We start from the raw sequence: 15147 nt of genomic DNA on the forward strand, positions 1-15147 counted from the left end.
TCTAATCTTATTATTGTGAGCCTTAGTTTTCAGTTGCATTAGAAAACTTTTAGAATTGTGTCATTTATTTTCTACATAATGAAAATGCTTCGTGATTGCCTACTGATGTGTGGTACTCTCTGAAGTGTTGACAATACCGAAAAGAGGAAACGTAGTACGTTAGGGGGACTTACGTGCACTGATCCAAAGACTTACAGGAAGCCCTTATGCAGAGATGTGAGAAAGAGTTTGGAGGTAGAATGCGCTGTTACTCACTCATAAAGAAATGTGGAGGTACATTTCTGAGGAGAAAGATGTGCTTGTTCAGTTTCAGATTCGGATTTTGTGGTATGTGTGGAACTGCACTTGCCAGTCACGTGCGTTTGTGGAGGACTTGGAGTGGGGCCAGTGTCGCTGCAGATGTGGCGGAAGGGTAAGGAAAGGGGAGACAGGCAGAGTTCGTGCCTTATCAGAAGGAGTCGTGTGGGTGTCCAGAGGGGCTATGCAGCGGGGAAAGGGGGCCATAGGTCGCAGGGCCGGAGCTGGCATAGGTGGGAGGAGATAAAGGAGTCAGTAAAAAAACTGTGTTTAGGAAAACAAGAAGCTACCGCAGGAAACGGAGAGCGTTTACAGAGAGAGGAAGGGTTATCAAATGCGGTGATGAACTGAGAATCTTCTTGCAGTTTTTTTTTTTGTTGTTGTTGTTGTTTGTTTGAGACAGGGCCTTGCTACGTACTTCTGCTGGCCTTGAACTCATGTCAGTCCACTTTCCTCAGCCCCCGAGTGCTGGGATTACAGGTGTGTGCCACCACATCTGGCAAGAATCTTCTCTGAGCAGGTTCAGAACAGTAGTTTACAGTTACAGTAAAGAAGGGAAAAACTTGTCAGATGCCAAAAATTGTTCTCTACTAGTGGATTGTAGTAAGAAGAGCAGTGTTTGAGTGTTCATATCGGTTTGGTGGAGGAGATGCAGGGAAGCATAGTCAAAGCAAGCAGGGAAGTGAGGAGGACCCGAGGAGGAGTATTGGCTGTCCATAGGGGACACATAGAATATTTGTGGAGCCTAGTCATGGTGGCGCTGACATGTAGTGTCAGCACTGTGGGAAGCTGAAGCAAGGGGATTGCAAGTTGAAGCCCAGGTTGGGCTGTTAAGTGACTTAGCAAGACCTTGTCTCAAAATAAAAAAATAAAAAGAAAAAGCAAAAGCACTCGGGTGTAGCTCAGGGCTAAGGCCTTGGTTCAATCCCAGAAAAATATGTGCCTGTGCACGCGCATGCACACACACACACACAGTGGAATGCATTTAGGTTTTTTCCCTTCTCATTACAGTTTTCTTCATTTTGCCAGTCTCCCTATACAGAAAACAATATTTATTTGTTTATTTATTTTGGTACCGGGGATTGAACTCATGACCTTACACTTGCCAGGCAGGTGCTTATGCCACTGAGCTAAATCCCCAGCAGAAAATAATATTTGGAGGTTTCCAAAGTAAAGTCTTTCTGGAGGTGATTTTTAGCAAGTCTACACTAAATTTTATGATAGTAGTACTTATGAAAGTAGTACTTTCTGTACCAAACCAAGTAAAAATAACTTTAGGACTGCTCTCTCAAAATCTGTGTGTCTTAGATATTTTTCCCTCATTGTTGAGACAAAATACTCGACACCCAAGGTTAGAGGAGGAATGGTTAGCCAGGCGTGATGGTGCATGCCTGTAATCCCAGCACTCGGTAGGCTGAGGCAGGAAGATTGCTGTAAATTGGAGGCTAACCTGGGCTACCAGGTGAATCCAAGGCCAGCCTGAACCATATAGTGAAACCCTGCCTCCAACCCTCCCCCTCCCTGCCAAAAAAACGGAAAGATTTATTCAGCTTACGGTTCATATAGGTTTCATACCATAATCAGCTGGCTCCAAGGCAGGGTGGCTTGGCGGAGGAGAACAGCTCATGGTGAGTAGACTGTAGCAAAGCAACAGAGGGAAGAGAAGGGAAAGCCTGTTTTTCTGTCCTCATATTGTATGCAGGCTACCTGCCCTAGGGCGAGTGTGCACTCACATCCTTAATCCCTGTATTGGAGCTCGCTTTACTCACAAACTCTAGATTCAGCCACCTCTCAAAAGCCACCCCCTGATGACTGTGTGAAGCTTTGGAGGGGGGACATCTAGACACAAACCATAACCCCATACCACTAGCTACTTGCTTAACGTTTTCACTGGGCTGTCTTATTAACAGCTCAAACTAAACATACTGACAAATGAATTGATTTTCTTCTTGTGTTGTACTTAACACTTTTACAGTTCAGTTGATGGTGGCTTGTAGTTTTAGACTTGCTTTTCCTGTCTTTTGTCCCGAGTAACTGAAAAGCAGAAAACCCAAAACAAGCCTTTCAAAAGCTAAATAAGCTTATGTCCCTCTTCTGCTCCCAAATCCTTATAATAATGCCTCATTTCAATCAGAGTAAAGCTAGGGCCTTTATAATGAGTGACCTGTGAAGACCAACATGATTTGCAACCCACGAAGACCACTTTCTCTTGCTCTTCCCTTTCATTCACACTGCCCACGAGAGCAGTGTCCCTGCTGTTCCTTGATAACACCCTGTGTGTATCTGGCTTTTTTGGCTTTTGTGCACCTAACTGTCTCAGTCACCACAACTTGTAAACCCCCCCAACCCCATAGAGCCTCTGACCACTGTTTACCTTTGCATTCTATGATGCACCCTTTAAACATTCCCAGTCCCCCTTTCCTGCTCCACATTTTCTTCTGATGAATAATTAAAATGGTAAATGATTATTAATTTTTTTGTCAGTCAGGGTTTTTGTTTTGTTCACTAATGGCATCCAAAGGGCCTGGAGTAGTGACTAAGTACTATACTAAAGAAATACATTTTAGATAAGCGGATTGATTAATGAACATAATCTTCCTACACATAGTTAACAATTGAGCACTCTACTATAATATGAAAGTGAAATTAAAAGGAGAACAACTTAATCCAGGCACAGAAGTGCATGTCTGTAACTTCAGCACTTAGGAGGATAAGGCAGGGGGATCACCCTGAGTTTTGTTGTATTGAAGGATGTGTTGAGGATGATTCCTAGATTTCTGGCTTATTCTTCTGGTTGGGTGGTTCTGCTCATTTAGGGCAGAAGCACAAGAAGAGAGGACCAGTGGTTTTTTTTTTTTTTTTGAAACAAGGTTCCACCTTTAGTTCAGGCTGAACTTCAACTCACTATCTAATCCAGGCTGACCTCAAATTCTTGGTGATCCTCCTGCCTTAGTCTCCAGAGTGCTGGTACTATAGGTGTGTACCACCATGTTTGGCTAGGGCCAGATTTTTTTGAGGGGGCAAGGAGATCATAAATACTCTTAAAGACACTTTGTTCACTGTTGACATTCTAACATCCAAGTAGAGAAATAATCAAATAGGCATTTGGATTTTTCAGTTTGCTATTTTTCGAGTGTTTTTATAATCTGAGGCACTGTTAGAGATGTGACAGTGAACTAAAAACCTGGCCCATGATGTCATGGAATGTTTACTTTAATGGGAGGACATACATTGTTTTTTAAAGGATAAGAAAAAAAACACACAGTAGTTTCTCCTGAGTCATGGGAGATGTTTCAGGAGCTCTTAGTGGTTCCCTGAATTTACAGATAGAATCAAACCTGATATGTTAATGATGTTTTTTTCTATTTGTGCATGCATGCGATAAAGTTTAATTTATAAATTAAGCACAGAAAGAAGTAAAACTTATTTATGTAATTTTAAGTGTAATGTATTCTGTCTGTCATTGATGTATGCCTAACCAGAAAGCAAAACTGCAGATAAAGGAATGGTAGTTTCAGGTAAAGATGTTTGTTAGCCAGAAAATGTTAAAAATTTTTCAAAATAGTAAATTTGAAGCTTCTTTAGGTTGAGTGGTTGAAAGAAGGCTCCCCTGAGGAGGAACATTAAAGTGAGATCTGAACGATAAGGAGCAATCTGAGCAAAGATCATAGGAAAGAATATTCTAGACGAAGAAACTACTGTAGCAAGGTGGTATATTTGTGTGTTAGAAGTAAAGCTAGTGTTATATGAGTTTAGGGAGTCAGGGTAGGGGCACATAGTAGTGACAGAGAAATCAGGAAATGTGGGGCTTTATAATTCAGAGTAAGAAATTTATGTAAGTACAACTATGGAGATTTAACATGATAATTAAAAGGTCACGCTGGTGGTTTCGTGGAGAGTGAATTCCATAAGAGGATCAGGAGTAGCAACATTGATCCATTGGCGGTATTTTAGGAAAGAGATAATGACTTGTACTGGAGTGGAGGTGGAAAGAAATGAATAGAGTTGATCATTTAATCAGAGTCAACAGCTGTGCTAAGAGTCATCTATATTGATTTGGAGCTTGGAGAGTCAAGGCAGGACATGTAACTTGTGAAGTTCTCAGTATGTTGATGGTAATGAAAGCCACACGGATAATGAAATTGTGTAATTAGTAACCCTCAACATTACAATTGAAATTACCTACAGAACTTTTTCAAAATAGGACTGTCCATACCCACCCGTGAAGATCCGTTTCAGTGTTGCATGGACAGAGTCCCGGTGTCCTTTCCCCTAGTTTAGTTTTAAATCTTTGATCTGTTGAAGTAGAACAGTATTTCCTAATTATCTTCTCTTTCCTTGTTTCTCATTCAACCCTTAAAACCACTTGTGTGCTTTTAATCAGGCAAACCAAGCAACACTTAATTTTGCAAATGTAAGAGTTTATAAATCAAGTGAAATAAATGCTTCTAGTACAACAGAGATGCTTTCCTTATGTACCCTGTGCTCTGAAGTCACTCAATGTATCATCCTTTGCAATTCTGAAATTGTGGTTACATTTAGTATAACGATCTCTAACTATCTCTAACGATCTCTGTTAGCCTGTTATATAAACATCCATGTCAACCAGTTCTTTTTTTTAACTCAGATTTCTGTTTCAACTGGTATTTCACATTAAGGGGCTGTCTGTGTTGGTCTTCAGTACATGGTCAGCAAGATAGATGGGCATTGGGTCAGGAATTATAGCTCAGAGGGTTAGTGCCTGCCTGGGAGTGTGAGGTCATGAGTTCGATTCCCAGTACAAAATAGATCAACCGTGGTATCCTGTCTTGAAATAGAACAAAAAGAGTAGCATGTACTCATTGGCATGATTCTTTGAACTTCTTTTGAAATCGTTGCCTTTTCTGCCTAGCTTAGAAATGTTTGTCATTAAAGAAAATAAACTGTGTATTAAGAACAGAAAGCTCAGGTTGACTTTATTATATGTGTGCTGAAGTGAACACTCAGTGTGACTTTTAAGTCTGCATCTGATTTATTTTTCTTTAGATGTTCAAAACTATCAGTGTTACTTTATATTACTAAATTTCAATAGCCTTGGATATAATTTGAGAGTAAACACTGAGTATTTGTTTCATGTTAGTGTGTTGAATTTAATGCTTAACATCTGACTGGGATTTTTTTTTTGGTCTGTTTGTTGAAATATTTTTATTTATATATAGAATTTGTTCATATTTATTTTATATAGGATTTATTTATGTGCAGAATTTTTACTTTTTTATTTTTTATTTTAAAGAGATTAAGACAAAAGAGGACATAACAAAGCAGATCAGATCAGAGCAATGCAAGTAGCAAGGCAGCATTTTACCACAAGACAAGCCATAATTAACAGGAACTACCAGAATGTCTCTTTCTTTGACATAGTTGAGTATAGCTTCATATACAATAGTATCAAGCATAACAAAACAGTATAAAACCATTCAAGAGAATGAAAGCATTACAGGGCTTTCAGAATCAAATAGTACAATGGCTACTATATTATCTCATTTTCCATAGAAAATTTGTTTATACTATCACACATAATAATATCCAATAGGATATAACAGGATAGAACCAAAGGCAACAGAAAAACAAAAGCATAGTAGGACTAAATCGGCTCTGGCTATTCTAATGTCTTCTTTTCTGTAAAATAGCTGTTTATACTATCACAGATAATAAAATCAAACAAACTAGGATAAAACCATTCCAACTAATGAGTGCAGAATTTTAAAATGGCTTAGAAGTGTGTTATTCTTATATTAGGATATAATTCAACTTGGAATTAGAATTTGTGTATCAAAATTATAAGGATTAGCTAGGGACATAAACTCAACGTGTTTTCTATATACGTTATATATTTCTATCTGTATGCCGTTAGGCAAAGTTGTATAAGGTGTTGTCTTAGCCACTTAATAGTTGACTCTGTCATTCAAGAAACACGTTTGTGTTATTTCAACCAGTCAATTCTTAAATAAATTCAGTTAGTCATTTTTATATTTCCTGTTGTGTTATTAAAATTAACAAAATACGCAATTTTTGATTATCCTGTATTTAAATAATTGGACTGGAAAGTGGTTAATTGATTTATATAATAAGGTGTGAGTATACTTTTGCATATTCTTTTCCTAAGAGGATATTTTATGCTATATATAAAAATTTACTTCCCTTGAAAAGCCATATTTTCATTCCTATTTTTTCAGTGGAAATAAACTTGGATATTACCAAAATGTTCGCAGTTCTGTATTGCAATACTAGTTAGACATTCTTGATCTGAAAATCTAAAACATGAAGTGTTCCAAACTGTAAATAGTTTTGATCACTGGCATGATGCCACAAGTGAAAAATTCCATACCTGGCCTTATGTGATGGATTACAGTCAAAATTAAACCATTGTGTAAAATTACCTTCAGGCCTTGTGTGTAAAGTGTACATGAAATATAAATGAATTTCATGTTTAGATTTGAGTCTCATCCCTAAAGTAGCTCATCATGTATACATACAGATATTCCTGACTCTTTTTAAAAACTACTAAATTAGAAGTATTTTTGTTGCCAAGCATTTTAAATAAAAGGATGCTCAAGCTGTATTTTCAAAGTTTAATAGAGTAAGATTATTTCAAAGTATGATGGTTTACTTTATATCTGCTCAGCATTAGTATAAGTTTTGATTCTTTTTTTCATGAGAAAACTGAATGTAGTTATTAAAATGCTAGGGGAGAAAAACCACTTCTAAGTTCCAAGAGCTAAAAAAAAATAGCCAATCTTACTGAAAATTGTTTATGTTGCTAACATTTGGCTATCTTGGAAATTGTTATGCCAAAAAGTACAAAGAAATAGCTGTAGGAAAACAAAGTGTATCTTCTAAATATAGTTAAATAAAAATAAGCACCTATAAGAAATGGACCTTTTTGTTTTTAATTAGTACTTTGCAATTTCACTAATTACAGTGACAAATATAGAATGTAAAGGTACTGATTTTGTGATTTTCAGTTTCCTTGGAATATTAACCATATTATGTATATTGTTAACATACGATCATGTGTTATTTTGACTATTCCATTGTTGTGCACACTGATATTTTATTCCAGACCATAATAAATTACAGTTTGATAGGGAAAATCTGAAAATGTCATTATAGTTTATTAGTCACCTTCTTTTAATTTGAATGTCAGCTAGATTTTTTCCTTCTGTCTGTCCTGAAAGGAAATTTGTTTATATTTGCCAAATCATACTTCATTCTCTTAAACTTACACCAGTATCTTCGGTAGATTTTAAAGCATTACCTGTAAGATAGTTATTTATTACTACATTGCCTGTCAGTATTACTATCTTTAGAATAATTTATCTTAATTTTTTTTTCCATTTTATCTTGATGCCTCTTCAAGAAATAGAATATTATCTCTTCCCTAAATTTGCCTCTTCAGTTTGGATTGACCCTTGGGACTTGACATTGCAAGTGTTTACCCATTTACTCAGAGAATTAGCAAAGTTTGTGTGAACAATTAAGTTTTTACTACATTAGGTCCCAGGGTGCTTTCAGGTGCCTGGGCCTTAGACTCACTCACTGATCATACTTTTCAGTATTTTTAGGAATACAAAGTTAAGAGGGCATATGTGGGGACAGATTTTGTTTGTTTTCTTAGATGTTTGGTAATAGTATTCAGCTAGCTTTTCTGTCTTCTTGGTATTTGTTAATAGTAATTTCATGGTTCTTTTGTTCCTTTGTATCAGAGAAATCTATATAAAAATATATTTGCCAGAATTCTGTATTAGTTAGTGGATATCATATTTTTCATTTTTGTCAGCATTGCTTTTTTTGCACACTTTATGTATTTTCCATTTGTAGGGGCTCATTCATGAGAAAAGCTTTTATTTCCATTACCCCTCCTTTATAAAAAGACATACATGTTGAATTATCACATTTGTCAGACGTTTGAGTATAATAGAATTGATTGTTGCCACAGTAGGCTCAGAATTAAAACTTTAACACATTTAATCCTTGAGCTTCTATTATCTTGATTTTGTATTTTTTCTTATTGTAAGTTAGCCAGTACATTTCATTTTGAACTGTCTTTAGTAGTATCTTTTATACATTAATAACTTGTCGTTATCCTATAGAAAAGTTTCTTGGTTGATAACCTAGAATTCATTGTGGTCGTTAGTTTTCTTTTTATTGTCTTTAAATTTCTATCAACATGTAAATGTGTTGTTTATTCCACTTGTGATTGAAATTTCTAACATTAAAATATATGTTGAAACTTCAGTGTCACATAATTTATTATAGAAAATGAATCTCTATAAGGTAAGCTGTCCTAGATTTCACTCAAGCACTGAACATTTTCCTAAAGTATGAGTTGTAACTACTTGAGTGTTCCAAGAATTATTACTGACTCTTGTTACAGTATAAATGCATCAGAGTAGTCTGTAAGAAAGATCCTAAGATTAGGATCTTTTTATGTACTGGTTTTTCATCTCTAGGGGAATTATTTCTTGATTATCCATGTTCATAGAAGATTTATAATTGCATGTCTGCATTTCTACTTCTTGGTTTAGGAGTATACTGTGTGCTTTTCTTTGTACCAGAATTGTATTAATTATTTATCTTTGATTTGACTTTCAAGTTAGTTGCATATTCCTAACATGTTGGGAAATTGTTTTCCCTGATTGTTGGGAAAACCAGTGTAGCACTGAAAACTGATTGTAGACAGATCTAAAATGGGACAATTGATGTGAACAAAACTCAGGTGATTTTATATGCATAGGATTATGATTCAGATAGATTTTGTAGGAAAATTGGTAATGTTTATGAGGAATATCAATATTCTGAATAAAGATTTCTTTACAAAATTAAAATTTGAAGTTTACTGTGAAATTTATATGTTACGTACTGATTGCTGTCATTTTTCAGATGACTTTATTTATGGCAGTCCTGATTACTTTGTGTTTTTACACTATGTTTATTTTGTTGAAAAATGTACAGTAATATTTAAAAATCATGCAGAATACACCAGTTAAGTGTTGTTAGACCACTGTTTACATTTCTCCCAGAGGACTGACTTTAACTTAGTTTATTGAACACAAAATTTGTATGGCCTGAATTTAAAAAAAAAAAATAGGGTAATTGATATATAAGGTAGTTAAAATCAATGATTTGTTTTCCTTAGTGAGTAAAAGTTAAACTATATGCATTATTGAATTATATTAATGAATAGTAGTGAATTATAAATACACCATCTGAATGTATTTGGAGAGTATGGAATATACACAGTGTCAAAAAAATTCAGTGAATGTTTACATTAAAAAAAGTTATTGCAGTAAAAGCCATATTGCCATTATTCTCCTCAAAATACTCCTCTTGCTTGGAACACACCTATTCACAGAAAGCTCTTGGCACTTTCTGAAGTGATTTGGAAAGTTCTCTTTGTGAGTGCCTTTTGTTATATTGTTGAGGTTGCTTTAATGTCCTGAGTCAGTTTAAAATGTTTACATTTCACGGTCATTTTGACTTTGGGGAAGAACTCGAAATCACACAGTGCCAGATGGTGAAGAAGGTGGATGAGGACACACTAGAATGTTTCTGATGGAGATTGACATAAATAATTGATAAATGAAATGAGATTTAAAAATTTATGGTTAATGTTAAAACTATTGCAATAAAGGACACATTGCTATTTTTTCCTCTTAGTATACTTAAAGTACTCCCCCTCACTATGAACATACTTATCCCATTGTTTTTGGCGGTGTGTCTTTTACTGTCCTATTAAAAAAAAAAGTAAACATTCACTATATTTTTTCAGTCACCCTGTAGTGTAGACAAATGTTCAATAATGTTATTTTTTAAAACATTGAATTAAAATCCTATAAATAAAACATTCTAGCTTAAAAGATTAAAAATTAAAAGCTTTCCTTTGAAGAAGTAGTTCATAGTTGGCACTTGGTGGTGCACATGTAGTATCCCAGCACTTGGGAGACTGAGACAGGAGAATCCCTGTTGAGTTCCAGACCAGCCTAGGCTACATAAATTGACTTCAGGACCACCCCAAACGACATAGTGCAAACCTATCTTTAAAACACAACACAAACAACACAACACAACATAACACAACACCTTGGTTCATAAATGATTTGTGGTACTCAGACCCTCATCAATTTTTTGTGAATTTTAAATTAATCAAAATATGTTAGCTGCACATGGTGGTGCACCCTTTTAATCCTAGCACTGAGGAGGCTGAGGCAGGAGGATTGCTAATGAGTTCAAGGCCAACCTGGGCTGTATAAAAAGTTCAAGCCCAGACTGCACTGCAAAGTGAGATCTTGTCTTTAAAAAGATGAACAGAGTTCAATAGTTTCAGTTTGTGTTGTTTTCTTTTTACCAGATACATAGATAACTGTTGATAATTTAAAATACACTTATAATTTAAGTATTCATTATGGAAATAGTTAAATTACAATTAACTTTTGGTTTTTCATTATCAGTAATAGGAAGAACATGATTTGGGTAAAGAAGCCATGAGTCAAATGTAATGTTAGATTTTATGTGAAATTTCATAGCAGGTTTGCTTTTGTAAATACTCCTTATGCTAAAAAGAAAGTATAAAATTATGAAATGTGAGGATTGCAAGCTAAAAGATAGCTGGTGACGGTGACATAGAAATGTATCTGGAGGTGTAAGAAAAAAATAAATTAGAATTAGAAGTTTTCTGTCAATAGAGATTTGACTATAATGAGAGTTTGATGGATGAGTTTGATATTCCATGAGTAATGTATTTTTTTTGTAAGCTATGAGAATGTTTTAAAACATGATTAAGGAAATAATAAATATTGTCATTTTCTTTTTTTTAGGGTATGAGTATTATAGAACAATTAGATCCTGTATCCTTTAGCAATTACTTGAAGAAATACCATAATACTATATGTGGAAGACATCCCATTGGGGTGTTATTAAATGTAAGTATTCTTAGGAAGCCTTGATTTTTACATTTGATCCTGTCATGTTTCAATATATGTTATCTTTGTGATATGTTGTTATCATTATTTGTTTTGTGTCCAAAATGTCAATTTCCTTCCTGGGATCTTTAATATAATTACAGATTTCTATCGTTCTGGTTATTTTAGTAAATTTATCACTGGAATACAAACTAATATGGAAAATTATATAGAAAACCCTATTTTCTCTTTATTCTCATTCAGTTCTGGTACAGTCCTTAAGTATATAAGTCAAGGTGACTTCTCATGAAATTAATTAAAAAAGAAAAGTAATGGACATTTACCACATTTACTCAATCAGTGTGTTTCATGAAACACTGCTTCTAAGCAATATTAGTAGAGGTCCTGTTGGAAACTTCTCGAGTTAAAAAAGAAAATATTGCATATTTTATCTCTCAAAAAATTGCCATTGCCTGATATGGTAGTGCATGGCTGTAATTCCAGTACTAGAGAGGACTATGTAGGAGGATTGCTGTGAGTTGGAGGCCAGCCTGGGCTGCATGAAATGTTAAAGACCAGCCTGGACTACAGAGCAAGACTGTCTGAAACCTTCCTTGCTTCAAATTACTGCTTTCATTATAATATTAAAGGGAAGACTCTGGTATATTTTGTAATTAATAGAGTTTCTCTGTGTGTGTGTGTGTATGTGTGTGTGTATGTGCGGGTGCAATACCTGTTAGGACTAATTTTCTACTACAAAAGCAGTTTGGAAGACATTTTACCATAGGATTTTGCATTGTTAAAAAATTGGGAATTTGGCTTAGTGGCTCAAGCACTTGCCTGGTATAAGTGCAAGGTTGTGAGTTTGATACCTGATAGGGTGGGGTGGGGGAGGATGACAATTTCTAAAAAAACTTTTTTAGAAAAATAATTTTTTCTAAAGCTCCTGCTCTTGAACTTTAGATGTTCATAACAAGACAGTTGATGTATACATTTTCCTCTTTAAAGCAAAAATGGTAGTATTTCATTTAAAGAATGAAATTAGCTAATTTTCGAAAGAGATAATAATACTAATTTTCCCTTAACAAATAAAACACTGTAGATTTTCTGAAGGAAAATGGAACACTCTTTAAAAATGAAAAGAAGAGGTGTATATTCAGGATGTTTCAGTGGAAAGGTAGAAAAATACATGGAAAAGATAATGGAGTCCAGAATAGTCTAGGGTAGGATACTGGAGTCCAGTTTTCTCATTATGTGATTTTAAAGATAGTATATTGTAGTTTTGGGGAAAGTTTTTCTCTTTTGAGAAGAATGGATTGGCTGAAAGAAAAACCTAATTTCTGAAGCAAGTTAGAATAAATAGGTACAATTTCCTAAAGCTGAAATTGAATAAAAGAAAGTTTTTATAAATGATGAGCCTTTACAGTCAGAGTAAAAACCCTAGCATACTTCTTAGGTGTGGAACTCAAATGGTATATTCATTTCAAATTTAGTTACCAAGAAAAGATTTCAACATATGAAGAGAAGAGTGGCCATGGTTTGATTGAGAAAATTGAGAGAAATTATTATGGATTTTCAAAAAGCAGTTTTATTAATTACAGGGAGTGGTAGGAGGGATGATGACTGTTTAAATAGCAAGAAGGTAGATTAAGAGCTCTTTGAAAAAATGAAGTGAGGGTTTTTCTTTTTCCGCAGTGTATTATGAGGCAACAGAGAAATGCAAGACACAAAGTGAAAGAATTCTTGGCCTTAGTTGTCAAGTAGGCAAAGCCAGACTACCGATGTGTTCACACTGCTTTTCTCTATGACGTCTGTTATAACCACGTTTTTTTTTTTTTTTTTTTTTTTTTTCCCTAGGCTATTACAGAGCTCCAGAAGAATGGAATGAATATGAGCTTTTCCTTTTTGAATTATGCCCAGTCAAGCCAGTGTAGAAACTGGCAAGACAGCTCAGTGAGTTATGCAGCGGGAGCCCTCACGGTCCACTGAAGCTCGAATCCTCAGGGAGGCCACCTGCACATACTCATACTCTGCCCAGGGTCCCAGCCTAGCCTTTACCAGACGCTGGTTCTGGTTTGGGGGGATTCTGAAACCTCAGACTAATAGAACTTTCTTCTCTTCTTTTCTAGTAGGTGTAGTCCTCCTTAATTTCAACTCATTAAAAAATGCTTTATAGTTTTGGGTGGTTGGAAGGCAGGTTGGGATCAAAAATATTTTGATTAAAAACAGCAATGTAAAGGCCCAGTTGTGGCAGACAGTTTTTTGAAAGTAACTTGTAAAGCATTTACCATATCCTAAATTTGCACTCTTTGCAGACTTGTGCACATATATCCCGCTTTCAGAATAGTTTTGCAAATTGTACACAAACAAAAAAAGGGTGGAAGCTTTTTAATAAAGAAATTGCATTTATAAATGATCTGTATTAGAATATAATAAATCTCAAGTTATAGACAATTACTACCCGTGTTGTACAACAGATACCTTCTATTTTAGTTGCTAATAAAGGGCTACACAACTCATAATAGTCTGATTTAAACTTATTGCTCTGTGGTATATTTGAAAATTGTTTTTTATTCTATCTCAGAATTTTTGTTAAAAATGGCAAGCCTCAGTTCTTACATAAAAGTATATAAGGTTGTATTTTATATTTTACATATTTATCTGATTTTTTAATTACAGAAATATAACAATAACTTTAATGTTAACTTTTAAAACTACACTCATTTGCCTTTTTGTGTGTGACATCCCTTCATGTCATTACTATCTTATAGAATATGAATTCAAGATTGGTAAAAGAACATTGATGTTCTCTTCAAAGATGTTTGATAGTCTGCAAATGAGGAAATATTGAAGAGTATTCTCAGTGTTTTTCAAATCATTGCAGACCGTATACTGCTAGGCTTTTTTGGTGCTTTAAGCAATTTGACTCTTTTACTTGAATTTTTAGGAAGAAATCATTAGTATCAACAACAACAACAACAAAAACTGCTGGGTTTCTTCCAATTCTACAGTTTTTCTCTCATGTTATTTGGTGCGGCTCTTCCAGCTAAAATAATGGTATGGTGTTGTATTATTTCCTTCTGTAACGTCACCCAAAATTCTGGTCACTGTGACCTTCTCCCCCCCCCCCCCCCAAAAAAAAATTCAGTCAGTTAATTATTTAGCCACTATGTATGTTTTCAGTTTTTACCAATTTTATTGTAGTACTGGAATGGGTACCTATATTACATTGGGAAATATTTATATATCTTCAGTGTTAAGCCAAGTAGCACAATTTTTAGACACCTTGCATCAATTTTATTTAAAGATTTGCATTTCTTTTTTATTAAATGCTGTATCAACTTTCCATAAGCAAAAATGTGGTAAAATAATACTACCTTTTGGATTCACATTTGCCTGTGTGTGTGCGTGTGTGTGTATAAATTATACTCTTTGACATTAGTGGCTTATTTCCCATTATTTCGATGTACTTTTGAGTAATACAAATATTTATTTCTTATTTAACACAGCCTAGAAATTTCTCAATTGGCTTTAGTGAATTCTTAAAATAGTCTTTTCTGATTATAAAAGTTATCACGTGAGTATTATGGGAAATTTGAAAAATATTGAAAATTTTTTTAAGAACAAAAATCTCAGCAAAGAAATAACATTGTTAATATTTTTCTGTATTTCTTTTTGGTTGTTATCTCTGCTATTCATACATATATGTATGTATGAATGTTTGTATGTGTGTGTAATAACAAAGTTATTATACCAACCATATAGTTGTATATCCTGTTTTTTATAACATAGTATCTTAAGTCCCTATCCATCACATTGAAAATGTGACTTTTTAAAGTAGATGCCTACTATTCTGTGGTATTGTATGAAAATATTATAATTTAACCAGTTTTCTTTATGGATGTTTCTA

The 15147-nt window shown here is 34.5% G+C and overlaps 1 protein-coding gene across 4 annotated transcripts in view; it reads left to right on the top strand.

The window, feature by feature from the left end:
- Positions 1 to 13759, top strand: part of Memo1 (mediator of cell motility 1) — a 113876-nt gene extending 100117 nt beyond the window's left edge. For all 4 annotated transcript variants that reach the window (XM_063230205.1, XM_063230188.1, XM_063230208.1 and 1 more), the window contains 2 exons: positions 11154 to 11258; positions 13095 to 13759. In XM_063230205.1, the coding sequence (XP_063086275.1) occupies positions 11154 to 11258; positions 13095 to 13226 (237 nt within the window). In that variant the 3' untranslated portion in view covers positions 13227 to 13759. The remainder of the gene's footprint in view (positions 1 to 11153; positions 11259 to 13094) is intronic.
- The last annotated feature ends 1388 nt before the right edge of the window (positions 13760 to 15147 follow it).

The sequence above is a fragment of the Cavia porcellus genome, unplaced genomic scaffold (assembly GCF_034190915.1).
Source record: "Cavia porcellus strain 051 isolate PalLab524CR breed Dunkin Hartley unplaced genomic scaffold, mCavPor4.1 scaffold_1, whole genome shotgun sequence".
NCBI lineage: Eukaryota > Metazoa > Chordata > Mammalia > Rodentia > Caviidae > Cavia > Cavia porcellus.